General features: G+C 46.0%; 1 protein-coding gene and 1 pseudogene across 1 annotated transcript; both read right to left on the minus strand.

Annotated features, from left to right (window-relative positions):
* Positions 1-145: 145 nt before the first annotated feature.
* On the minus strand, positions 146-26,289 carry PPM1G (protein phosphatase, Mg2+/Mn2+ dependent 1G). Its single transcript, XM_032172550.2, has 10 exons — positions 25,981-26,289; positions 6,042-6,111; positions 5,155-5,240; positions 4,709-4,841; positions 3,636-4,051; positions 2,912-3,055; positions 2,327-2,561; positions 1,421-1,550; positions 1,071-1,173; positions 146-761 (listed from the first exon to the last, which is right to left on the minus strand). The coding sequence occupies exons 1-10, from the start codon at positions 26,098-26,100 to the stop codon at positions 555-557; spliced, it is 1,644 nt and encodes a 547-aa protein (XP_032028441.1). The 5' UTR covers positions 26,101-26,289; the 3' UTR covers positions 146-554.
* Positions 8,609-9,224, minus strand: LOC116480484 (ferritin heavy chain-like; annotated as a pseudogene).
* Positions 26,290-26,586: the final 297 nt, after the last annotated feature.

The raw sequence follows: 26,586 nt of genomic DNA on the forward strand, positions 1-26,586 counted from the left end.
GCCGGCCTGCCAGCAGCTTGCTCTGGGCTCCCCACACACGCGGACACACACGAGCACACGCACACACTCACATGGGGGCTCGCCAGATGCTACAGATGGGTCCAAGTGGGGGGCCACGGCAGCAGAAAAAAAAGGACACGATGCGTACGATTATGTTTTGGCCTTTAGTCTGAAAAAGTGTTGATTGAAAGTGTACAACAGAGAGCGGGTGCAAGCGGCCGAGGGCCATGGAGCCGCCAATAAAAAAGAATGTCCTTAAATAAAGTGTTCACAGAGTAAAAACCAGAACCGCCAGTCCTTCCCTCCAACACAACAGAGCACAGGCACAGAACCGGTGATGAGCCCGAGGAGCAAAGAGGCGGCTGGGGAGGACAGCAGAGGCTCCTGGCTGCAGTGTGGAAGGAGAGCCCTCTTTGGAATGGGCGGAGTGAAGCCACCCAGCTCCCCCTGCACACCTCATACCCACTGCTAAGGCTAAAGGAAAAAGACAAAACTCAGTCTCAGGTCCGGAGGGCTCAGAAAACAGTCTAGGTGGGCAGGGGTCTGGATGACTGCTAGTCCCGCTTGGCCTTCTTCTTCTTGTCGCTGTTGCCATTTTCTTCAGCCCCCTCAGTAGAGAGCACCTCCTCTAGTTTTCGCTTGCCACTCTCTGGCTGGAGCTCTGCTGTGTTTCGGGGCTTGAAGCAAATGATGATGCAGGTCATGTTGTCACACCCTGTACCATCCCCCGAAGTGTCTGGTGCCAGGCACTGATCCAGCAGCTAAAAAAGGGATGGGGGTAGTTCAGCCACAGGGTTTGAACACCTTGCTGGGAACCTAGAGGGCTGGCTTGCTGAGTCAGGGTGGTAGGAGAGGAATGGGCAAGAGGTATCACAGAACGGCCCACCTGCTAGTACATAAGACATAAGGCTAAGTCAGGGAAATGAGAGAAGGTGGAACTTTGTAGTCGGGGTTTAGCGTCTGTCAGCAATTAATGATAATGCTCCCAGATTGCCGACTTAGCTCAGATAAAAAGAGTAAACCATGGCTGTGCAGACCAGACACCCTCTCTTCTCCACCCTGGTACTCACCTCTTCCACAATGGATGACAATAGCCGAAGCTCCCCATTTTCATCACGCTGGCCGATCTTTGATTGAATGAAATCTACAACTTCCTGGCTGCTCATCACATTCCTGGGGTTGAGAACAACAGTCAGAATCTTCCAGTCTCACTAAGGCAGAGTAGAGGAGTATGGACAGAGGTGGTGGCCCAGGCCAGTGTAAATAACTACAGAAATTCTCAGCTCTGCCTTAGTGTGGGTGCTCTTCACTCACCAAGAGGTCTAGGTCTGCCTAGGCTCTAATCCTAGAGGTGCCCTGAGCCCTATAAGAGAAGACATGCTGCAGAAAGGGGAATTTAGGGCATTCTGCCAGTGCTCACCAGATGCCATCACAGGCAATGACCATGAATTCATGGTCGTCAGTGAGAGTCAGCACCTTGATGTCAGGAAGGGCTGAAATCATCTGTTCCTCAGGTGGCAGGTTCTTGTTTCTCTTATAGAAGTGGTCCCCTGGAGTAAAGGAATGGTTGGTTGATGAGCAGTTTGGATACTTCCCACAGACTTGTGTTTGTGGCAGATCAAACCTTGCCATTCATTTCCCTTCTTTACAAAGTTCCATAATCTAGCAGAATGGAGAACTGAGTCCTAAGTCCTATTTTTTCTAGTTTCAACCCTGCCACCAGACTGCTGAACCTTAAGAAAGTCACTCACTGGTCTTTTTCTTTTAAATCTTTCTTTTTTTTTTTTTTTTTTTGAGACGGAGTTTCGCTCTTGTAGCCCAGGCTGGAGTGTAATGGCACAATCTCGGCTCACTACAACCTCCGCCTCCCGGATTCAAGCGGTTCTCCTGCCTCAGCCTCCCGAGTAGCTGGGATTACAGGCTTGCGCCACCATGCCCAGCTAATTTTTGTTTTTTTTTGTTTTTTTTTTTTTTTAGTAGAGATGGGGTTTCACCATGTTGGCCAGGCTGGCCTTGAACTCCTGACCTCAGGCAATCCACCCGCCTCAGCCTCCCAAAGTGCTGGGATTACAGGTGTGAGCCACCGCGCCCGGCACTCACCGGTCTTTTTCATCATTCAAATGTTACATGAGATGGGTAATAATGATATCTATGTATAATGATACCTATACCCATCTTAGTTATTTCACAGGAATATAAGAACAGAGGTAGTAGATATTAAAGTGCTTTGAAAGGCACAAGCACTAGGAAGATCAAAGTTTGCTACTAGGTAGTCTGGGACAGACAGAAAGACCCTAGAAGTCTTTCCCAGTTTCTTAGCCCTTACCAATGGCTCTGGAGAGGTTGAGGCCCCCGTTGACTCGCCCATCCATGGTGACCTTGCCACCAGCATTCTTGATGCGTGCTAGTTCTACTTCATCCTCTGGTTTGTGATCATAGGACATGTCTAAAGCTTTGCCAGCCTCAGATACCACACAGCGAGAGTCTCCTGCGTTGGCTACAATCAACTGCTTCCCTCGTATCAGGGCCACCACCGCTGTTGTACCACTGTCAGAGCCAGGCTTAAGAGGAAGAAAGGGAGCATCATGGGAGCTTCTGAACATGCGTTCCTCACTGATGTGCTCCTGACCATTCACCTATGCTTGCTTTCACTGGGACCCCCAAAAGAGCTTAACAAACAGGAGAAGCACAGATTGCATCTTTCTAGAGACAGCAGCACACTCCCTCTCCCTTGTTTTTAGATAATTCGACCCCAAAGGCTTACCATCTCATTCCCCTTGCGGAATAAATCCCCATGACTATTACTTCCATCCTAAAGTATCAGGGGGATCCCCTGTCTCAAAATCAAAATTAGGGGACTCACACCTGCCTTGTGGCTTTTCAAGACTCATTGCTCCCCTTCCCCACACACCTCCTCTTTGCCTTCCATCCCTGGCACCATCATCTCTTCTTCTTCTTCTTCTTCATCGTCCTCTTCAGCCTCCTCGGTGTCATCCTCATCTTCCTCATTCTCTGCCTCCTCACTGCTGTAGCCATCCTCTTCCTCGCTGCATTCCTGCCATGGGGAGGATCCCAGACTGCTGAGACTGGGATGATCCCCTCCCTCCCCACAGCTCATACTCAGAATCAAGAGGCCCTGACTGAACACAGGTCCTCAAAACACTGAAAGATATAAGTACATGGTCATGAAAATTGGGGGGATGGAAAGGGCTAGCATGAGTACAACTGACATCCTGAACTGGGCTTAGCAGTCATTAGCAAAAAGCCCAGGACAAGGCAAGGGCTGCCAGCCAAAAGTATCTTTCAGGCACTGTGGCCAGAAAATAAATTTTCCAGAGAAGAAAACAGTCAACTAGCCAAGGTAACAACTATCTCCTTGTTCTCTCTCTAGGAGACAGACTCTGAAAAGCCAGAATTAGATCTGCTTGTTATAGTATCAACAAAGGAAGAAGTAAGAAGGCAAATGGTACCTGCGATGATGGAGCTGAACGAATTCAAAGCTAAAGCTTAGAATACAGTGGGTCTTGGGGGATGATGTCAAAATAGGAGAAGGAAAGAGAGTTGAAAACTACAAACGGCAACCATATAGGACCTCTCTGCAACTTCAGCATCTGCCTGCCCTCACAGGCCCTTACCTCACTGTCTTCCTCTTCCTCCTCCGCCTCATCTGACTCATCCTCACTGTCCTCAAAGAACTTGGACTTAGCAACTCGAGGCAGCTTGTCAGAGGCTGAAGAGCAGGAAGGCCCAGCCTCACCAGTGGGAATGCCAGGCTCACCAACTTGGCCTGCCTCAGTCCCACGTTCCGAGTTGGAGGAAAAGCCTGTGTAGGCCTTGGCTGTAGGGCCATTTTCCTGTGAAGGAGTTTCCCTAGTTGAGTCCTCAGGTCCTGCCTCCCCATTGAGGCCCTGGGACCCTGGTTCCTCGCCTGTCCCAGCTCCAGATTTGCTGTGGGGAGGGCCCTTGTGACAGTTCTGCCCGTAGCGTGTCAGCAGCTCTTCAATAGTCATGGTAGCCTCTTCATGCAGCAGTGCAGCCTCCTCATTGTCCACTGCAGGGAAGAGGCTAAATCAGAGCCCCCATGCCAGACTCCTCATGGGATCCGTCCCTCTCACTACCTCAACAGCCCTTGCAGCCTCTAACTTCCCCACAACCTCCCACTCCTAAGGTTCCTCTCACTCAAGTCTCAGAAGAACACGCCCTAGCTCCTCCTCCTCCACAGACTTCTTTTGGTTTTTGTGTTTCATCCCCTTCTTAATCAAAACAACACTAGTTACTATACTTCCCCTCTGACGTCTCATTTGTTATTGTTAAGTTGTAAAAACCCTATTCTGGCTGAGGATGCAGGAAGCCCACAGTGCTATTGTGAATTAGGATTTAGGCTTAATGACTGGCTACTGGAGCTAATAACTGCTCCAGTCTTGAGGGGGAAAAAAAGCACATAAATACCAGCAGGAACCAGGAAGACCCCATCACAATGACAAAAGATAATGTATATACAATGCTTACAGCTCAGATGCCACTCAATGAAGATAATTCTCTCCCTCCTTTTCATAACCACATACAATGCAGGAGAACACCATAGTTTCTTTAACATAAGGACTCCCCAGGTCCCTAGAAAGCCATCCTATCTTAGAATTGATAAGTAATATTAAAGAATATTTCTTAAAAGGCTGATTTCCCCTCAAACAAGGGATGCCACACTCACCATCATCTTCATCAGCTACTTTTTCTTTTTCATCTTCATCCTCAGTGGGTCGCCCTGCAATCTGTGCCAGCTCTTTAATGACTTCCTCAGTGGTCAGTTTGGCATCAATAGCCAAGAAGGCATCTTCTAAAGCCTGAATATAAGCAAAAGAGTCTAAGACTAGTACAAAATGAACTCCCTATATACAATCCTGAGCACAAGGATGGAATACAAATTAGAGTGTGAGCCACCACACTAAGAGACACTCACAGATAAAAACAGTTCAGAGGCCTAGGAATAATAAGGCAAGTCTAAAAGGCGGCCAATAAGCTCGTTTTAGGAACAGAATTCTTCAACAGTAAATAAGCAGCAGCAGCTACAGGACAAAAAGAAAGGAAAAGCCCAAGGGCTAGAGAACAAGCGAAAAGCCTACACAAGTGAGGAATGGGCAGTGTAAGCAGACAGACCTTCTGTAGCTTGCCTTCCTTGTAGGCCTTCTGATCTTTGATGATATCAGGAAGATATTTGGCACAGTACAAGGCAACTTCCTCCCCTAGAAGGAAAGGAAGGAAGGTCACCTGGAACACTGCTCCCCACACATAGAAAGTGATACAATATTTATATGCCATACTGGAGTGAACCCCAAGGGTTGAGGGGATAAATACCTTAGCACCCCTGAACCCTATTTGAAGGACACTGTTTGGGGAAGTTCTGATCCAAAAAAATGGATTTCACCATCAATTCTCTTGGGTATAAATATCTCGTCTTTTCTCACCTGTATACTTAGTTCTCCAGTGAAGATAAAGAATCAGCTCATCTGGGTACACATTTTTTTTTTTTTTAAGACAGTCTTGCTCTGTTGCCCAGGCTGAGTGCAGTGGCATGGTCTTGGCTCACTGCAACCTCCACCTCCCAGGTTCAAGCGATTCTCCTGCCTCAGCCTCCCGAGCAGCTGGGACCACAGGTGCACGCCACTATGCCCAGCTAATTTTTGTATTTTTAGTAGAGATGGGGTTTCACCATATTGGTCAGGCTGGTCTCGAACTCCTGACCTCGTGATCCACCATGCTGGGATTATAGGCGTGAGCTACCACACCTGGCCTAAAAATTTTTTTAAATAAAAATAAAAAAAGATAAAGAGGCTCTTTGGATTAAAACAAGTCCTGGTGAGATTATAAACCAATACAGTACCTACTGGGAAAAAAGAATGACAGAATACAGAAAAACGGCACCAGGCAGGAAATGATAATGAGGGCCAGACCCTGGAAAGTAAATGAACAAGGGAACTGTTCTTGCCCTGGAACCTCTGGAATTGGGGTCCTATTATGTTACCAGTATGATCTGTTAAAGTTACCTCCATGTCCATCGTAGACAGAAAACATGGCTGTCTCACTGTCCAGCTCAGGAATACAGTTGTGAGCATCCTAGGAAAAGAAGAGCATAATCGGCATGTCTCAAGGTCAAAGAATATTCCTCAGGTCACAGGGATCAATGCCACACCTTACTAACCTTTCCCTGGCTGGCCTATATGGCCTAGAAATAAGAAAGGAAGAAGGAATGATAAAATAAATACAGAGAAAGAAAAGAGGAGGGAGGCAAAGGAGGAAAGGGGAAGGAGAAAAGGAAGAAAGAATCAGGTTACTACTTCTATAATAACCTCAACCTAGGAGATATCTCAGTCCAGATGGCAGAATATTTGGCTGCTGGAAATAAACCTGACCCTTTTGGATCTGTGGAAGCTACGGGAAAACCAGAATAAAGGATTTCTTTCTTTTTCTTTTTTTTTGAGACAGAGTCTCACTCTGTCACCCAGGCTGGAGTGCAGTGGCGCGATCTTGGCTCACTGCAACCTCCGCCTCCTGGGTTGAAGCGATTCTCCTGCCTCTGCCTGTTGAATAGCTGAGATTACAGGCACGTGCCACCATACCTGGCTAACTTTTGTATTTTTAGTAGAGATGGGGTTTCACCATGTTGGTCAGGCTGGTCTCAAACTCCTGACCTTGTGATCTGCCGTGATCTGCCATTATCTGCCTGCCTCAGCCTCCCAAAGTGTTGGCCAGGCTGTATACAGCTTTATTTATTTATTTATTTATTTATTTATTTATTTATTTATTTATTTATTATTTTTTGAGACGGAGTCTCGCTCTGTCGCCCAGGCTGGAGTGCAGTGGCGCGATCTCTGCTCACTGCAAGCTCCGCCTCCCAGGTTCACATTCTTCTGCCTCAGCCTCCCGAGTAGCTGGGACTACAGGTGCCCACTACCACGCCCGGCTAATTTTTTGTATTTTTAGTAGAGATGGGGTTTCACCGTGGTCTCGATCTCCTGACCTCGTGATCCGCCCGCCTCGGCCTCCCAAAGTGCTGGGATTACAAGCGTGAGCCACCGCACCCGGCCTGGTAGTTCCACTCTTAGTTCTCTGAGAAATCTCCAAACTGACAGTGCCTAGACTAAATTAATTTACACCTTCACCAACAGTGTACAAGTGTCTGCTTTCCTCTGCAGCCTCACCAACGTTTCTCATTTTTTGACATTTTAACAAAAGATGTTCTGACTGGTGTGAGATTATCTTTGTGGTTCTGATTCGCATTTGTCTGATGATTAGAAATGAACATTTTTTCATGTTTGTGGGCCACATGTACGTCTTTTGAGAAGTAACTGTTCATGTCCTTTGCCCACTTTTTAAGGGGGTTATTTGCTTTTTGCTTGTTAGGTTCCTTATAGATTTTGGATATTAGACCTTTGTTGGATGTATACTTTGTGAATATTTTCTCCCATTCTATAGGCTGTTTACCCCCTTGATAGTTTCTCTTGCTGCATGTCACTTTTCTTGAAAGCTCTCTTGGATTCTGTGTAGTTCTATACCTCTGACTGCCTGTTTCTACAGGATATTCATTTTTTCTTTTTTGAGACAGAGTCTAGCTCTGTTGCCAGGCTGGAGGGCAGTGGCGCAATCTCGGCTCATCACAACCTCTGCCTCTCGGGTTCAAGCAATTCTCCTGCCTCAGCCTCCTGAATAGCTGGGATAACAGGCACGTGCCGCCACACCCAGCTAATTTTTGTATTTTTAGTAGAGATGGGGTTTCACCATATTGGCCAGGATGGTCTCAATCTCCTGGACCTCATGATCTGCCCACCTCGGCCTCCCAAAGTGCTGGGATTACAGCGTGAGCCACCGCGCCCGGCCAGGATGTTCTTTCTTTCTATACCTCAAACTTAACACATGTAATCAGGAAATCAGCAGTCCGCAAAAAAAAAAAATCAAGAGCTTCCCTACAGGTCTTATTTCTGTAAATGGAATCTTAACTCTCCCAGGCAACACTTAATACCAGAGTCATGCTTAACTTCCTGGCTGTCTTCCACCATCCATCACTGAGTCCTGCTGCATTCTCCTTCATCATGTTGTTGTTCCTGGATTACTTTGTTTTGTTGGATTTATTTATTTATTTATTTATTTTTTTTTTGAGAGAGAGAATGTCTCCCTGTCACCCAGGCTGGAGTACAGTGGCATGATCTCAGCTTACTACAACCTCCGCAGCCCAGGTTCAAGTGATTCTCATGCCTCAGCCTCCCAAGTAGCTGGGATTACAGGTGCACACCATCACGCCTGGCTAATTTTTATATTTTTAGTAGACATGGGGTTTCACCATGTTGCCCAGGCTGGTCTCAAACTCCCGACCTCAGGTGATCCTCCCGCCTCAGCTTCCCAAAGTGCTGGGATTTAGGCATGAGCCACTACGCCAGCCCATAGTACATTTTTTTTTTGGGCAGAGGGGTGGTTACCAAATTTCTTTATTTGAAGGAATGGTACAAATCAAAGAACTTAAGTGGGTATCTTGGTACAACTTACAGAAAAGGTAAAGGAAACCCCAACATGTATGCGCTGCCTTGGTGACAAGGAAAGTCACCCCCTGGCTATGGGGAAATTAGCCTGAGGCTTAGCTTTCATTATCACTGTCTCCCAGGGTGTGCTTGTCAGAAATATTCTGCCAAGCCAGATTCAGGTGCTCCCATCTTGTGCAAGTTGGTCACGTGGTCACCCAATTCTTTGATGACTTTCACCTGTTCATTCAGGTAATGTGTCTCAATGAAGTCACACAAATGGGGGTCATTTTTGTCAGTGGCCAGTTTGTGCAGTTCCAGTAGTGACTGATTCACATTTTTTTCCAAATGTAATGCACACTCCATCGCATTCAGCCCGCTCTCCCAGTCATCACAGTCTGGTTTCTTGATATCCTGAAGGAAGATTCGGCCACCTCCTTGGTTCTGCAGCTTCATCAGTTTCTCGGCATGTTCCCTCTCCTCATGATATTGGTGAAGAAAGTATTTGGCAAAGTTCTTCAAAGCCACATCATCGCGGTCAAACTAGTAAGACATGGACAGGTAAACGGAGGAGGCATAGAGCTCCAGGTTGATCTGGCGGTTGATGGCGGCCTCTGAGTCCTGGTGGTAGTTCTGGCGCACCTGCGAGGTAGACGCGGTCGTCATGGCGGCGACTAAGGAGAGGCGTCGGCAGCGGCAGCGGCAGCGGCGGCTGCGTGGCGCTGGAGCGGCGGTGGGGGCCTTGGGGCAGTCCAAGCGCGTTGTAGAGGTGACGGAAGGCTGGCTATGGCCCGCCGGCTGGGGTGGGGGACAAGAGCTGGGTTCCGTCCAAGCACTGTTGAAGCAGGAAACCCCGACGACTCTCGGCGAGGAACGTCTTAACTTTTAATTATTTTTTTTTTTTTGAGACGGAGTCTCACTCTGTCGCCAGGCTGGAGTGCAGTGGCGCAATCTTGGCTCCTCGCAACCTCCACCTCCCGGGTTCAAGCGATTCTCCTGCCTCAGCCTCCCGAGTAGCTGAGACTACAGGTGCGTGCCACCACACTCAGCTAATTTTTTATTTTTATTTATTTTTTTAGAGACAGAGTCCCACTCTGTCGTCCAGGCTGGAGTGAAGCGGCGCGATCTCGGCTCACTGCAAGCTCCGCCTTCCGGGTTCACGCCATTCTCCTGCCTCAAAACTCCATGCGCCTGCCACTACGCCCGGCTAATTTTTGTATTTTTAGTAGAGATGGGGTTTCACCGTGTTAGCCAGGATGGTCTCACTCTCCTGACCTCGTGATCCACCTGCCTCAGCCTCCCAAAGTGCTGGGATTACAGGCGTGAGCCACCGCGCCCGGCCTAATTTTTTATTTTTAGCAGAGATGGGGTTTCACCATATTGGCCAGGCTGGTCTCGAACTCCTGACCTCAGGTGATCCACCTGCCTCAGCCTCCCAAAGTGCTGGGATTACAGGTGTGAGCCACCGCACCCAGCAACAGTAAACTTTAGTAATAAAAATTAGTAAACTTTTCCTTTCTGGAGTAGTAATTTTTAAAAAATAATTACTATTTCATCTTACCATATGCTTTCATCTTCAGGAAACACACTATAATGGCTTTAAGCTGTTTCTTAGTTCATAAGTGATAGCTCAGAAGCGTCTGAATTATTTTCCCTGAATTTCACTACCTGGCCTAGTGCCTACATAGGCTAAATCATTTCTGATCATTCACATGCTCAAGATCTTCTTGTGGCTGGGCACAGTGACTCCCGCCTGTAATCCCACCACTTTGGGAGGCCGAGGCAGGCGGATCTCAAGGTCAAGAGATCGAGACCATCCTGGCCAACATGGTGAAACCCCATCTCTACTAAAAATACAAAAAAAATTATCCAGGCATGGTGGCACGTGCCTGTAGTCCCAGCTACTTGGGAGGCTAAGGCAGAAGAATCACTTGAACCCGGGAGGTGGAGGTTGCAGTGAGCCGAGATCGTGTCACTGCACTCCTGCTTGGTGACAGAGTGAGACTCTGTCTTTAAAAAAAAAAAAGATATTCTTGCAACTGTAATGGTATTTCATTTTCCAGGAGTTTGACACAATTTAGGAGGTTTTTCCTGCACACAATGGCCACCCATTTCCAATTAAACATTCATAAAAACACCACAACCACCCACCTCACTACCTCATACCCATTAGAATAAGAACTATTAAAAAATAATAATAAAAATAAAACCAGGCACAGTGGCTCACGCCTGTAATCCCAACACTTTGGGAGGCCAAGGCGGGTGGATCACTTGAGGTCAGGAGTTTGAGATCAGCCTGACCAACATGGTGAAACCCCGTTTCTACTAAAAATACAAAAAATTAGCCGGGTGTGGTGGCGCATGCCTGTAATCCCAGCAACTCGGGAAGCTCAGACAGGAGAATCGCTTGAACCTGGGAGGCAGAGGTTACAGTGAGCCAAGACCGTGCCATTGCACTCCAGCCTGGGTGACAGAGTGAGACTCTGTCTCAAAAAAAAAAAAAGAAAAACTTAATTCTAGCACCTTGGGAGGCTGACGGGGGGCAGATCACTTGAGGTCAGGAGTTCAGGACCAGCCTGGCCAACATGGCAAAACCCCATGTCTACTAAAAATACAAAAATTAGCTGGGTGTGGTGGTGCACCTGTAATCCCAGCTTCTCAGGAGGCTGGGGCATGAGAATCACTTGAACCTGGGAGGCAGAGGTTGCAGTGAGCTGAGATCATGCCACTGCACTCCAGCCTGGGCAACAGAGTGAGACTCTGTCTCAAAAACACAAAACAAAACAAACAAAACTGGCTGGGCATGTTGGCTCATGTCTCTAATCTCATTATTTTGGGAGGCTGAGGTGGAAGGATCACTTGTGCTCAGGAGTTCAAGACCAGCCTGGGTAACACAGTGAGACTCTGTCTCTACAAAAAAATTTTTAAAATTAGCCATGCATGGTGGTGCACACCTGCAGTCCCACCTCTGTGGAGGCTGAGGTGGCAGGACTGCTTGAGCCCAGAGGTTGAGGCTGCAGTGAGCTATCACACTGCACCACTGCACTCCAGCATGAGCAAGAATAAGACTCTGTCTCAAAAAAAAAAAAAAAAAGAAAAAAAGAGAAAAAAGAAACCATTAAAAAAAAACAACGGATAATAACAACTGCTAGCAAGGATGTGGAGAAACTGAAATTCTTGTGTGCTATTGGTGGAAATGTAAATGATACATGTGTTGTAAAAAACAACATGGAGGCTGGGCACAGTAGCTCACACCTGTAACCCCAGCACTTTGGGAGGCCAAGGCAGGCGGATAATTTGAGGTCAGGAGTTCGAGACCAGCTTGGCCAACATGGTGAAACCCCGTCTCTACCTAAAAATACAAAAATTAGCCGGGTGTTGTGGCGAGCACCTGTAATCCCAGTTACTTGGGAGGCCGAGGCAGGAGAATCACTTGAACCTGGGAGGCGGAGGTTGCAGTGAGCCAACATGGCACCACTGCACTCCAGACTGGACGACAGAGCAGGACTCCGTCTCAAAAAATTTTTTTTTAAATTAGGCAGTCACTAAAAGAAAAATACTGTATGATTCCACTTACAGTATGAAGTATCTAAACTAATCAAATTCATAGAGACTGAAAATAGAATGCTGTTTGCCATGAGCTGGGGGAAAGAGAATGGGGACTTATTTAATGGGTATAGAGTTTCAGTTTTGTAGGATGAAGAGTTCTGGAAACTGGGTACACAACAATGTGAATGTATTAAATACTACTCAACTGTGCATTAAAAAAATTTTTAAGGCTGGGCGTGGTGGCTCATGCCTGTAATCCCAGCACTTTGGGAGGCCGAGGCAGGCAGATCACTTGAGGTGAGGAGTTAGAGACCAGCCTGGTCAACATGGAGAAACCCCCGTCTCTACTAAAAATACAAAAATTAACTGGGCATGGTGGTGCATGCCTGTAATCCCAGCTACTCAGGAGGCTGAGGCAGGAGAATCTCTTGAGCCCAGGTGGCGGAGGTTGCAGTGAGCCAAGACTGCAACCACTGCACTCCAGCATAGGTGATAGAGCAAGACTCTGTCTCCAAAAAAAAAAAGAAAAGAAAAGAAAAGAAAAGAAAAGAAAAGAAAAGAAAAGAAAAAAGAAAAGAAAAGAAAAGAAAAGAAAAGAAAAGAAAAGAAAAGAAATTACTAAGATGGTAATTTTTATGAAAACTTTTTTTGTTTCCCTTGAAACAGTTTTGCTCTTGTTGCCCAGGCTGGAGTACAATGGCACGATCTAGGCTCACCACAACTTCTGCCTCCCTGGTTCAAGTGATTCTCCCTCCTCAGCCTCCCGAGTAGCTGAGATTACAGGCATGCACCACCATGCCCAGCTAATTTTGTATTTTTAGTAGAGATGGGGTTTCTCCATGTTGGTCAGGCTGGCCTCGAACTCCCGACCTCAGGTGATTCACCCATCTTGGCCTCCCAAAGTGCTGGGATTACAAGTGTGAGCGACCACACCCAGCCACAATGAAAATTTTTAAAGAAAAAAAAAAGCCAAAAACTTTCCACAAAGAAGAGCCCAGGCTCAGATGGCTTTATTTGTGAATTCTACCAAACATTTACAGAAAAATTAATACCAATGATTCACAAACTCTCCCATCACATAGAAAAGAAGGCAACACTTCCCATTTCATTCTATGAGGCCAGCATTACCCTGATTCCAAAACCAGACAAAGACATTACAAGAAACTACAGATCAATATCTCTTATGAATATAGACACAAAAATCCTCAACAAAATAGTAGGAAACTAAATCCAGCACCATATAAAAGGATAATACACATTGATCAAATAAGACTCATACACCAAAAAAATGCAAGGTTGGTTTAACATTCAAAAAAATCACTTAATGCAATATAGCATATCGGGAGACTAAAGAACAAAACCCTATGATCATCTCAATAGGTATTATAAAAGGCACTTGACAAAATCCAGTGCTCATTAATGATAAAAAGACTCAATGCCAGTCTGGGCAACATAGTAAGACCCTGTTTCTATAAAAAAAAAATTAAAAAATTAGCCCAGTATGGTGGTGCATGCATGTAAGCTACTAAGAAGCTACTAAGAAGGCTGAGGCAGGTGGATCTCTTGAACCTAGGAGTTCAAGGCTGCAGTGAGCTATGATTGAGCCACTGTGCTACAGCCTGAGTGACAGAGCAAGACTGTCTCTAAAAAAGTAATATAAAATAGACTCAACAACCTAGGAATAAAAGGGAACTTCCTAAACCTGATAGAGTACATCTATGAAAAACTCAGTCGGCCGGGTGTGGTGGCTCACGCCTGTAATACTCCCCCAACTGATCTACAGATTCTGCATAACCCCTACAGAAACCCAGGTGCCTTTGTGCAGAAATTGACAAATTAATCCTAAAATTTAGATGAAAAACAAATTTGAAAAACATTTCAAAACGTACTAAAAGGCTACAGTAACCAAGATAGTGTATTACTGGCATAGGGATATGTAGACCAATGAAATGGACTTGAGAGTTCAGAAATAAAACCCTCACATTTACGGTCAATTTATCTCTGACAATGATACCAAGATAATTCAATGGGGGAAAAGAACAGTGGTTTAAACAAATAGTGCTGAGACAACTTGATATCCACACACAAAGAATGAAGTTGGATCACTCCCTCATAACATTCACAAAAATTCACTCAAAATAGATCACAGAAACAGCTAAAACTATAAAACTCTTAAAAGAAAACCTAAGAGAAAACTGTTGTGACTTTGGGTTAGGCAAAGCTTCTTAACAAAAACAAACAAACAAAATAGACAAATTGGACTTTATCAAAAGTAAAAACTTTTGTTTAAAAGACACCATCAAGAAAGCAAAAGAAGCTGAATGCGGTGGCTCACGTCTGTAATCCTAGCACTTTGGGAGGCCCAGGCGGGCGGATCACGAGGTCAAGAGATCGAGACCATCCTGGCCAACATGGTGAAACCTCGTCTCTACTAAAAATACAAAAATTAGCTGCGCATGGTGGTGCGTGCCTGTAGTCCTAGCTACTTGGGAGGCTGAGGCAGGAGAATGGCTTGAACCTGGGAGGCAGAGGTTGCAGTGAGCTGAGATCATGCCACTGCACTCCAGCCTGGCAACAGAGCAAGACTCCGTCTCAAAAAAAAAAAGAAAGAAAGAAAGCAAGGAAGCAAAAAAAAAAAAAAAAAAAGCAGGGTGCAGTGGCTCATGACTGTAATCCCAGCACTTTCGGAGGCTGAGGCAGGCAGATCACCTGAGGTCAGTAGTTCAAGACCAGCCTGGCCAACACGGTGAAACCCGGTCTCTACTAAAAATAAAAAATTATCTGGGAGTGGTGGCACACACCTGGGTCCCAGCTACTCGGGAGGCTGAAGCAGGATATCTTGAACCCAGGAGGCAGAGGTTGCAGTGAACCAAGATCGCGCCACTCCATTCCAACCTGGGTGGTCAGAGCAAGACTGTCCCCCGACCAAAAAAAACCCAACAACAACAACAACAACAAAAACAAAACAAAAAAAGAAAGCAAAAGTCCACAAAAATTAGAGAAAATATTTGCAAATCATATATCTAACAAACTTGTATTCAAAACATACAAAGAACTCTTACACATCAAAAGACAAAAAGACAATCCAATTAAAAATGGACAAAGGCTTTGAATAGACATTTCTCCAAAGAAGATACACAAATGGCCAATAAGCACATAAAAGATGTTCAAACATAAGGCCTGGCATGGTGGCTGTAGCCTGTAATCCAGCATTTTGGGAGGCCCAGGGAGGCGGATCCTTTGAGGTCAGGAGCTCGACACCAGCCTGAACAACATGGTAATGCCCTGTCTCTACTAGAAATACAAAAAATTAGCTGGGTGTGTGTAATCCCAGCTGCTAGGGAGGCTGAGGCAGGAGAATCGCTTGAACCTGGACAGAGTGAGATTCTGTCTCAAACAAAAAATTCAAACATCATTAGCCATTTAGCCATCAGAGAAATACAAATCAAAACTACAATGAGATACCATCTCACACCCACTATTAGTCATTATAAAAAAGGTGGATAAGTGTAGTGAAGATGTGAAGGAACTGGCATCCTCATATATTGCTGGCAGGAATGTAAAACGGTACAGCCACTTTGGTAAAGAGTTTAGCAGTTTCTCAAAACGTTAAACACATAGTTACCATATGACCCAGCAATTCCACTCTTTGGTATATAACCAAGAGATATGAGGACATATTTCCACACAAAAATGTGTACATAGTACCACTATTTCTAATAGCAAAAACAAAAACAAAAACAAAAAAAACGTGGAAACCCAAAATGTCTATCAACTAATGAATGGATAAACAAAATGTGATATATCCATACCATGGAATATTATTCAACCATAAAAAAGAATGAAATACTGATTGATTCATGACACAACATTGATGACACTTAAAAATATTATGCTTGGCCAGGCGTGGTGGCTCACGCCTGTAATCCCAGCACTTTGGGAGGCCGAGGTGGGCGGATTGCCTGAGCTCAGGAGCTCGAGACTGCCCTGGGCAACATAGCGAAACCTCATCTCTACTAAAATACACACAAAAAAAATTAGCCGGGTGTGATGGTGGGTACTTGTAGTCCCAGCTACTCGGGAGGCTGAGGCAGGAAAATCGCTTTAACCCAGAAGGTGGAGGTTGCAGTGAGCTGAGATCGCATCACTGCACTCCAGCCTGGGTGACAGAGGGAGACCCTATCTCCAAAAATTAAAAATTAAAATTAAAATTAAAAAATTATGCTTAGGCACAACTATGATACATCAACCGAAAAATATCAGGCCGGGTATGGTGACTCATGCCTGTAACTCCAGCACTTTGGGAGGCTGAGGTGAAAAGATTCCTTGAGGCCAGGGGTTCAAGACCAGCCTGGACAACATAGTAAGACCCCGTCTCCATGAAAATAAATGAATAAATAACAATAATTAAAATTGACCTCCTGGAGATAAGAAAAAGAGTTAACTAGGAGATAAGAGAAAATTCAAGAATTGTTAAGTCATTAATTTGGGATGGAGTACTGGGTCTTTTGCTTCCCTTCCATCAACTAAGTGAGGAAGGTTCCAACAGAAGCAAATGGGAGTGCCTAAAAGAAAACTAGCATCTCTTTCCTGGTTACACAGGCAACAGACTTGGTGATCTGCCTGAGCTCTGTCTATCTGAACAGAAGGAGAGAATTTTAAAAAGTGACCACTGGAGCATGAACCATCCTGCTGGTATCCATCCAAAGGAGTCCAGCAGTATGAGGTCAAGGATACACAGCAGGTGATAAAAGCCAAAGAAAAGTCTAAAAACCAAAAGTGGAGATCAAGTCCCTCTAGGCCAGGCCTGGCTATTGCTGCAAACAAAGAGATGGTGAGTGATAACTGGATATGAGACTGGAGTTTTAAAGAGAATTCTGATTCTATTAAGCTCTATAAAATAAAACCTGCAAGGCAATGATCTAGAAAGAAGCAAAAGAACCCTGGGTCAGCAAAATACTTATCCTTAAATCTACTACAACAATGCATGTGTGATTTTTTTAAAAAAACTTACAGGCAAAGCTGAGGGTAGAGTGGGGTGGAGAGTAATTTACTCTTCCAGGGGCCAACAGGCTTCAAAGTCAATTTCAAAAATGCACATGCTTAGTAAAAGCATCCAGATATAAAAGGTAGTGTATTTAGAATTCCATTTATAAAATGTTCAGAATAGGCAAATTCATAGAGGTCATGTAAATTAGTGGATGCCAGGGGTTAGTGGAAGGAAGATAGGGAGTGACTGGTAAAGAGTACAGAGTTTCTTTTTGGGGTTCTAAAACTGATTGTGGTGACAGCTGGTACGACTCTGTTTGAATACACTACAAAACAGGCAGGCATGGTGGCTCATGCCTGTAATCCCAGTACTTTGGGAGGCTGAGGCAGGCAGATCACTTGAGGCCAGGAGTTTGAGACCAGCCTGGGCAACATGGTGAAACCCTGTTTCTACTGAAAATATAAAAATTAGCTTGGTGTGGTGGCGTGTGCCTGTAGTTCCAGCTACTCAGGATGCTGAGGCAGGAGAATTCGCTTGAACCTGGGAGGTGAAGGTTGCAGTGAGCTGAGGCTGCGTCACTGCACTCCAGCCTGAGTAACACAGCAAGACCCTGTCTCGAAAAAAGAAAAAAAGAAAAAAAAAAGAACATACTAAAAGCCACTGAATTATACCCTTAAAATGACTGAATTGCACCCTTAAACCCACTCAATTATACTCTTAAAGTGAGCTCATATACTGTATGGTATATGAACCATATATGGTATGAACCATACAGTATATGAACTCTATCTCAATCAAAGCTGATTAAAAAGGAACCTGCATACACATTTTCTTTTTTTTTTTTTTTTGAGACGGAGTCTCGCTCTGTCGCCCAGCTGGAGTGCAGTGGCGCAATCTCGGCTCACTGCAAGCTCCGCTTCCCGGGTTCACGCCATTCTCCTGCCTCAGCCTCTCCGAGTAGCTGGGACTACAGGCGCCCGCCACCACGCCCGGCTAATTTTTTTTGTATGTTTAGTAGAGACGGGGTTTCACCGTGGTCTCGATCTCCTGACCTCATGATCCGCCCGCCTCGGCCTCCCAAAGTGCTGGGATTACAAGCGTGAGCCACCGCGCCCGGCCCACATTTTCAAATACTAAATATGATTAAAAGGTGTTTTTCTGCTAGCATTGGGTCAAAAAGGAAAAAAAAGTTGATATACTTCATCTCTGAACTAGATCTAGAAAAAAAAACAACTACACTGAAATCATACTCTGTCTACAAAATCTCATTAAACATCTTAAGTTCAGTTCTAAAGATTTGTGTTTCCAGATAATACAATGTCAAGAACTACTGATCAGACCTGTATAAATTTCTATGCTCAAATTCAAGCCCTTACCTCTCAAAATTCAATTCTAAGACTAATAACCCAATAGAAGATTAGAGGTAGGGAAACAGTAGTAACAACTGCTAAGGAATCAGACAATAGAACTTTGTGTAAAATATCCTTGAAATCTTGAGGAATAAGTTCTGATTGTATTTTCCAGTTGCTTGAGAACTTATAAGGGAATGGTATAAAATATAAAATAATTTCTAGACCAGGCATGGTGGCTCACACCTGTAATCCCAGCACTTTGGGAGGCCAAGGCCAGAGAATCACTTGAGACCCGCCTGGGCAACATAGTGAGACCCTGTCTCTACTAAAATAAAAAATTAGCTGGGCATGGTGTCATGTGCCTGTAGTTCTAGTTACTCAGGAGGCTGAGGCAGGATTGCTTGAATCCAGGAGGTCAAGACTGCAAGTGAGCTATGATCGTGCCACTGCACTCCAGCGTGAGGAACAGAGGGAGACCCTGACCCTAAAAAATAAAATAAACAAACAGGCCAGGCACACTGGCTCACGCCTGTTAATCCCAGCACTTTGGGAGGCCGATGTGGGCGGATCACGAGGTCAGGAATCGAGACCATCCTGGCTAACATGGTGAAACCCTGCCTCTACTAAAAACACACACAAAAAATTAGCCGGGCGTGGTGGCGGGCGCCTGTAGTCCCAGCTACACGGGAGGCTGAGGCAGGAAAATGGCATGAACCCGGGAGGCAGAGCTTGCAGTGAGCTGAGATCACGCCACTGCACTCCAGCCTGGGTGACAGTGTGAGACTCCGTCTCAATAAATAAATAAATAAATAAAATAAAATAAAATAAAAATAAAATAAAATAAACAAACATAAATAAAATTCCTCAGCCTGGGCAACATTGCAAGGCCCTATCTCTAAAAAAAAAAATTAGCCAGTCATGGTGGCATGTGCCTATAGTAGGCTGAGGCTGGAAAACCCCTTGAGCCCAGGAGGCTATGCAGTGAGCTATGATCGAGCCACTGTAAAGGTAGATAAGTGTAGTGAGGATGTGAAGGAACCAGCACAAGAAATCCTATACTCCTTACCACTCAAGCATGGGCAAGAGTGAGATCTTGTTTCAAAATACATACATAAATAATTTTAAAAATAAAAAGGCCAGGCACGGTGGCTCATGCCTGTAATCCCAGCACTTTGGGAGGCTGAGGCGGGCAGATCACTTGAGGCCAGAAGTTCAAGACCAGACTGGCCTGCATGGCAAAACCCCTTCTCTACTAAAAATACAAAAAAGTTAGCCAGGCATGGTGGCAAGTGCCTGTAATCCCAGCTACTTGGGAGGCTGGGGTAGGCGAATTGCTAGGACCCAGGAGGCGGAAGCTGCAGTGAGCCGAGATCGCATCATTGCACTCCAGCCTGGACAACAAGAGCAAAACTCCAACTTAAAAAAACAAAAGAAAAAGAAAATAGTTTCTCCATGCTCATGGGCATACATGTGATATAATTCTATACTAGCTTTGAACTGTGAATGGGTACTGCATGCTAATCAAATGCAAATAATGCGTTTTTATAAAAGTTGCTTAACCACATTCTAGACAAAGAAATTCTGGCAAGGTGAGGTAGCTCATGCCTGTAATCCCAGCACTTTGGGAGGCGGAGGCCAGCGGATCACCTGAGGTCAGGAGTTCCAGACCAGCCTGACCAACATGGAGAAACCCCATCTCTACTAAAAATACAAAAAATAAGCCAAGTGTCGTGGCACATGCCTGTAATCCCAGCTACTCAGGAGGCTGAGGCCGGAGAATCACTTGAACAGGAAGGCCAGTGAGCCGAGATCACACCACTGCACTCCAGCCTGGGTGACAGAGTGAGACTCCGTCTAAAAAAAAAAGAGAGAAATTCTAACCTGGTTTAGTAAGTAAAAAGCGCTTTAAGCTATTAGCTATTGATATGAGATGCTAATCTGAAGATAAGAAAATAAATGCTTTTCAAACTTCAATGCCCTAAGGTAGAACTCCATAGCATACTTGTGATACTTCTTTTTATATTTTTCCATTAATTTAATGACTGAAACTAATATGCAGGTATTTTAAGAATTTTCTGCTCAATACTATCTTTATAGTTAATTCCAGACGACCCCTTGACCATTAATAAGCCAGCTTCTACACAGCAATAAATAGCCAGCCTACTCAAAATTATACTGTAGATATTGACACTGCCTTTAATAAAAGGAAAATATGATTTATAGGACAAAAAATTTCTGGCCGGGCACGGTGGCTCACATCTGTAATCCCAGCACTTTGGGAGGCCGAGGCAGGCAGATCACAAGGTCAGGAGTCTTGAGACCAGCCTGGCCAACATAGCGAAATCCCGTCTCCACTAAAAATACAAAAAAAAAAATTAGCTGGCCTGGTGGTAGACTCCTGTAATCCCAGCTATTTGGAAGGCGGAGGCAGGAGAATCACTTGAACCCAGGAGGCGGAGGTTTCAGTGAACCAAGATCAAGCCACTGCACTCCAGCCCAGGTGACAATGCGAGACTCCGTTTCAAAAAAAAAAAAATAATTCCTATCTCTCCATAGAAAGCAGTTTTGTCACTTCCAGAGAACCTCACAACCAAATGTTAAATGTACTCTTGTCCCCTTAAGACTACATCAACTGATGGGCCAGGCATGGTGGCTCACGCCTGTAATGCCAGCACTTTGGGAGGCCGAGGCGGGCTGATCAAGAGGTCAGGAGTCGGAGACCAGCCCGGCCAACATAGTGAAACCCTGTCTTTATTAAAAGTACAAAAAATTAGCCGGGCATGGTGGCAGGCGCCTGCAATCCCAGCTACTTGGGAAGCTGAGGCAGGAGAATCGCTTGAACTCAGGAGGCAGAGGTTTCAGTGAGCCAAGATCATGCCATTATACTCTAGCCCAGGCAATAGTGCAAGACTCCGTCTCAAAAAAAAAAAAAAGAAGACTACATCAACTGAATCTATTTTCAGATTTGACTTCTTATTTAGCCAACAAAAACTCAATGGCCTTACCTTATATATTTCTCAGGCAACCCTCCACAACCTACCTCTTTTTTTTTTTTTTTTAAGATGGAGTCTTGCCCTGTCGCCCAGGCTGGAGTGCAGTGGTGCGATCTCGGCTCACTGCAACCTCTGCCTCCCAGGTTCAAGCGATTCTCCTGCCTCAGCCTCTGGAATAGCTGGGACTACAGGCACGCGACACCATGCCCAGCTAATTCTTGTATTTTAGAAGAGACAGGGTTTCACCATATTGGCCAGAATGATCTCGATCTCTTGACCTCGTGATCTGCCCACCTCGGCCTCCCAAAGTGCTGGGATTACAGGCATGAGCCACCGTGCCCAGTGCCTACCTCTTAATCCCAAAGTACATACCTCATCCACTTTTTTCATGGAGAAAGAAGGAGGGAGGGGAACATCAACTGTGGTGTTTTTTTTGTTTGTTTTTTGAGACGGAGTCTGTCACCCTGGCTGGAGTGCAGCGGTGAGATCTCGGCTCACTGGCCTTCCTATTCAAGCAATTCTCTGGCCTCTGGCTAATTTTTGTATTTTTAGTAGAGACGGGGTTTCACCATGTTGGCTAGGCTGGTCTTGAACTGACCTCAGGTGATCTGTCCCCCTCGGCCTCCCAAAGTGCTAGGATTACAGGCGTAAGCCGCCTCAACTGGCCTGTGGTATTTTGATTATCTTTTCTCAAAACACCCTGATTGCTGGGCTTGGTGGCTCACAGCATTTTGGGAGGTGGAGGCGGGCCGCTCACCTGAGGTCAGAAGTTCAAGACCAGCCTGACCAACATGGAGAAACCCCGTCTCTACTAAAAATACAAAATTAGCCAGGCGTGGTGGTGCATGCCTGTAATCCCAGCTACTCAGGAGGCTGAGGCAGAAGAATCGCTTGAACCCGGGAGGCAGAGGTTGCAGTGAGCCGAGATCATGCCATTGTACTTGAGCCTGGACAACAAGATAGAAACTCCGTCTCAAAAACAAAACAAAACACACAACAACAACACCCTGGTCACACAGGAAGAGAAGCTGGAAACAGGCAGAAAGTAAAAATGCCAGCTATTGATGACTGCCATTTCTGTCTCAAGAGTCCTCTCTACGGCTAAATCTATCCATCAGTCAGGATGTCAACAACCTTTAGTGGTATGATAACCTTACCTCAAGTGAAGCATTAGGACCCAGCAAATAGGGTAAATAAACTTTATTAATTTTTGGATTAAGCCCTAAAGCTTCAGAGGAATGGGAGTACTTTATATTTTCTGGAAAGATAAGATTCAGGGAAGAGGCTAGAACTCACAGTTATTTTCTTGCAATAGCAAAGAAACTATGCTACACTTTGAAGAGAAAAACAAGCCAGAAGGAAAACTATCAATGAAGCAGAATAGGATCCCAAACAATACTCTTCAAGAGGATTTGATTAGGCATATTTAACTATTGATTAGGCATATTTATTCAAACAAGGGCAACTTCAGAAACAGCACATTAGCAAGATTTTAATACTCTAAGCAGTTATCTCTCAGGAGGAAGATTAGGATGTAAGGAATAGTCTAGTAAGATCTCTACACACTAAACCGTCCCTGACAAAAAAATCATTTTCTAATTGAGGAGAAACCAAAAATAAAGGGAAATGCCCTACAGAGAAGCAGCAAATAGTATGGAATCACTGAGCAAACCAACATGAAACACTGAGTAGCCAAGCAACTCAATCCGTAAATAAAAGTGGAAAGAAGGGTACAAAAGAAATGAAAAAACAACAGCAGAGAAGTGAAAAATATTAAATGAGAAACCTGGAAGAAAAGTTTTACTGCGAGATGGAATATTCACCTCAAATCTCACAACGTTAACAGAAAATGCCATGGAAATGGAACTTCTTGACTACCTACTTTACAAAAAGACTTTCCTATGAAACTATATCCAGATTTATTTATTTATTCTTTTTTTTTTGAGACAGAGCCTCACTCTGTCACCCAGGCTGGAGTACAGTGGCATGATCTTGGCTCACTGCAACCTCCGCCTCCGGGGTTCAAGCGATTCTCCTGCCTCAGCCTTCCAAGTAGCTAGGATTATAGGCACGCATCACCACATTCGGCTAATTCTTTGTATTTTAGTAAAGACGGGGTTTCGTCATGTTGTCCAGGCTGGTCTCGAACTCCTGAGCTCAGGCAATCCGCCCGCCTCAGCCTCCTAAAGTGCTAGGATTACAGGCGTGAGCCACTGAGCCAGGCCTATTCATTTATTTTTTGAGACAGCGTCTTGCTCTGTCGCCCAGATTGGAGTGCAGCGGGGCGATCTTGGCTCAATGAAGCCTCTGCCTCTGCCTCTCAGGCTCAAAGTGATTTTCTATCTCAGCCTCCCAAGTAACTGGGACTACAGGTGGGTGCCACCACGCCCAGCTGATTTTTTTGTATTTTTTGTAGAGACAGGGTTTTTGCCATGTTGCCCAGGCTGGTCTCGAACTCCTGAGCTCAGGTGATCTGCCCGCCTGGGCCTCCCAAAATGCTGGGATTACAGACGTGAGCCACTGTGCCTGGCCTAGATATTTCTTTCTTTTTTTTTTTTTTGAGATGGAGTCTCGCTCTGTCGCCCAGGCTGGAGTGCAGTGGCGCAATCTCGGCTCACTGCACGCCCCGCCTCCCGGGTTCACACCATTCTCCTGCCTCAGCCTCCCGAGTAGCTGGGAATACAGGCGCCTGCCACCGCGCCTGGCTAATTTTTTGTATTTTTAGTAGAGACGGGGTTTCACCGTGTTAGCCAGGATGGTCTCGATCTCCTGACCTCGTGATCCGCCCGTCTCGGCCTCCCAAAGTGCTGGGATTACAGGCATGAGCCACCGCGCCCGGCCTGGGCCTAGATATTTCTAATAGACAATTACATCTACCAAATAGTTATACTGTGTATGGTGGTGAAGTATGAACGCTATGCTTCAGTTTGACATACATGATTAACAATGTCTAGTGTCTTCAACGATCTGATCCTACAAATTCTTTCCACCAAAACAGTGTCCTAACCTTTCTGGGCCTCAATTTCTTAGCTATAAAATGTGGGAGCCGCAGGGTGTGGTGGTTCATGCCTGTAATCCCAGCACTTTGGGAGACCGAGGCGGACAGATCACCTAAGTCAGGAGTTCAACACCAGCCTGATCCACATGAAGAAACCCTGTCTCTACTAAAAATACAAAATAAGCCGGGCACGGTGGCACATGCCTGTAATCCCAACTACTGGGGAGACTGAGGCAGAAGAATTGCTTGAACCTGGGAGGCGGAGGTTGCAGTGAGCCGAGATCACGCCATTGCATTCCAGCCTGGGCAACAAGAGCGAAATTCCGTCTCAAAAAAAAAAAAATAAAGAGGGAGCCAAAGCAGATGAGATGAACTATAGGATCCACTCCAATCTCGAAATTTTATACCTAATTATAAAATTGTTATTAAGGTCAGTTATGAGTATAAAATTTGAATCGCAAAACAAAACATTTAAGTTCATAGTGTCATTCCAAAGCTAACCACAGGGAGGAGCGAGGGATTTGAAACAATTCCCAAGGGAGACAGTATTTCGCTGTTACCTGAAGCCCACCCGGTAGGTGGATAAACCCTTAATACCAGACAGAGTATTTCCCTGGCCCTTTTGCCTAGACTTCAGAATGCTCTTCACAAAGACACGGTTAACCCGTCTTCCTCCCTTTCCTACCTACAGCAGTTTTCCCTCTTCTCTTTTGTGGTTTCACATCAAGTTTTACCTAATACTACTTTCCCCCCCATATTTTTCTTTTCCGCTTTTGTCCAGAGTAAAATTTTCTAGAAAAGCTCTTTGCAGGTAGGTTGTGATGAAAAAAATTGATGAAATGACTTACAAGCAAAGAAACGATAAACTACAACAATTACAGACAAATGACAATTACTGATTAAGTTTTAGAGAAATCCTAAGAGAGAAAGTAAACCAAGCATAATAAAAAGGAAAATCTAGGGACTGATATAATTCAAGTTTTCCAAAGTTAGTAAAAGGCCCTGAAAAGAGTGCAAATGAGTGACAACTCCTGGAGGTTGGGTCCAGCCTCTGAAATTAACATGCAGGAGCCCAAGGCCAGACAACCAGAACGTGAAACAGACTCTGCCCGGGCTTCCTTTCACTGTCAAACTCCTAGCCAAAAGAGGCTTCCCACATCACATATTTTAAATATTAAAAATTTTAAAGTTATTCACATCTATTCACCTCTCCCTTGAAAAACAAATGAATAAATAGCCCCTCTTTGCGTCTTTACTCCCACACTAAACCTCACACCGTTGATGAGCCTGGAGGGCTAGGTTGGCACGAGACGATGGCGCCAAAGCTCGGGGAGAGGGCGGTCAGTGGGCGGAAGGTGCCTCTTCCCACATGGCCGAGCCCTCGCCGCCACTGGCCACCGGCACACGGTCCCCAAGCATCAGGAGCTCCCTCTCGGCCCCGACCCCGCGGTCTCTGTCGCCCCGCAAACGGCCGCTGCGGCCGCAGGCTCCCAACTGGGACCCTTCCCAGGGGAGGACCCCATCCCCCGTTCCCTTTCTCCGTCAGATTCCCGCCCCGCAGCGGCCAGCCTATGGGCCCCTGCCTCCTCACCTCCATGGAGACGCGCCAGCCTTGCATGGCCGAGAAGCCGTACGGCAGCGGCAGGCGCGGGGCGCCGACCCCGTCCCCGGAGCACTTCACCGTGTTGGGCTGGGAGAGGTAGGCACCCATGGCGGCGGCTGGCCGGCGGCCTCAGGGGCAGGAAAGCTGGGCGCGACCCGTGCCGGAGCCGAAGCCCCGGGGGTGCGCGCGACAGGAGCAGGCCCCGCGGCGCGACCGACGCAAGGTGCCGGTGAAAGGCGCGAGGCCGGCCAGGAGGCGGTAACGGGACGGGAGCTGAGAGGGAGCGGAAGCGGAAACGGCGCCGCTCCAGACCCCGCCCGGCAGGCGCGGAGGGGCCAGGCGCTGCGGGCAGTCATTTCCTTAGCAACTCGCCCCGCCCGCAGGGACAACGGCCCGCCCAACGGCCGCTCCCGCGAGACTGGCGCGACCACGCCCACCAACGGCTGCCGTCCTACTCCGCTGCCTTGCGGAGGTGGCAGGTTGCCCCTGGCGGCACTTCTTCCTTCGTTGCCAGTCCCCAGCCTCTTGGCGTTTTGTCTGACGCCTCTTTTGTGTCGGACTCGACGTTTCCAGCCCGTCCTCCAGTGTTTTCAT

The sequence above is a fragment of the Hylobates moloch genome, unplaced genomic scaffold (assembly GCF_009828535.3).
Source record: "Hylobates moloch isolate HMO894 unplaced genomic scaffold, HMol_V3 SCAFFOLD_13, whole genome shotgun sequence".
Lineage (NCBI taxonomy): Eukaryota > Metazoa > Chordata > Mammalia > Primates > Hylobatidae > Hylobates > Hylobates moloch.

What these genes read in the sequence shown, in the direction of transcription:
- PPM1G (XM_032172550.2), bottom strand. Translation starts at nt 26,100, where the DNA reads ATGGGTGCCTACCTCTCCCAGCCCAACACGGTGAAGTGCTCCGGGGAC. An exon ending in AGGAAGAGGAAGACAGTGAG is followed by an intron (nt 3,056 to 3,635) that starts GTAAGGGCCTGT and finishes TCCCCATGGCAG; the next exon opens with GAATGCAGCGAGGAAGAGGA. An exon ending in GGATGGAAGGCAAAGAGGAG is followed by an intron (nt 2,562 to 2,911) that starts GTGTGTGGGGAA and finishes CTTCCTCTTAAG; the next exon opens with CCTGGCTCTGACAGTGGTAC.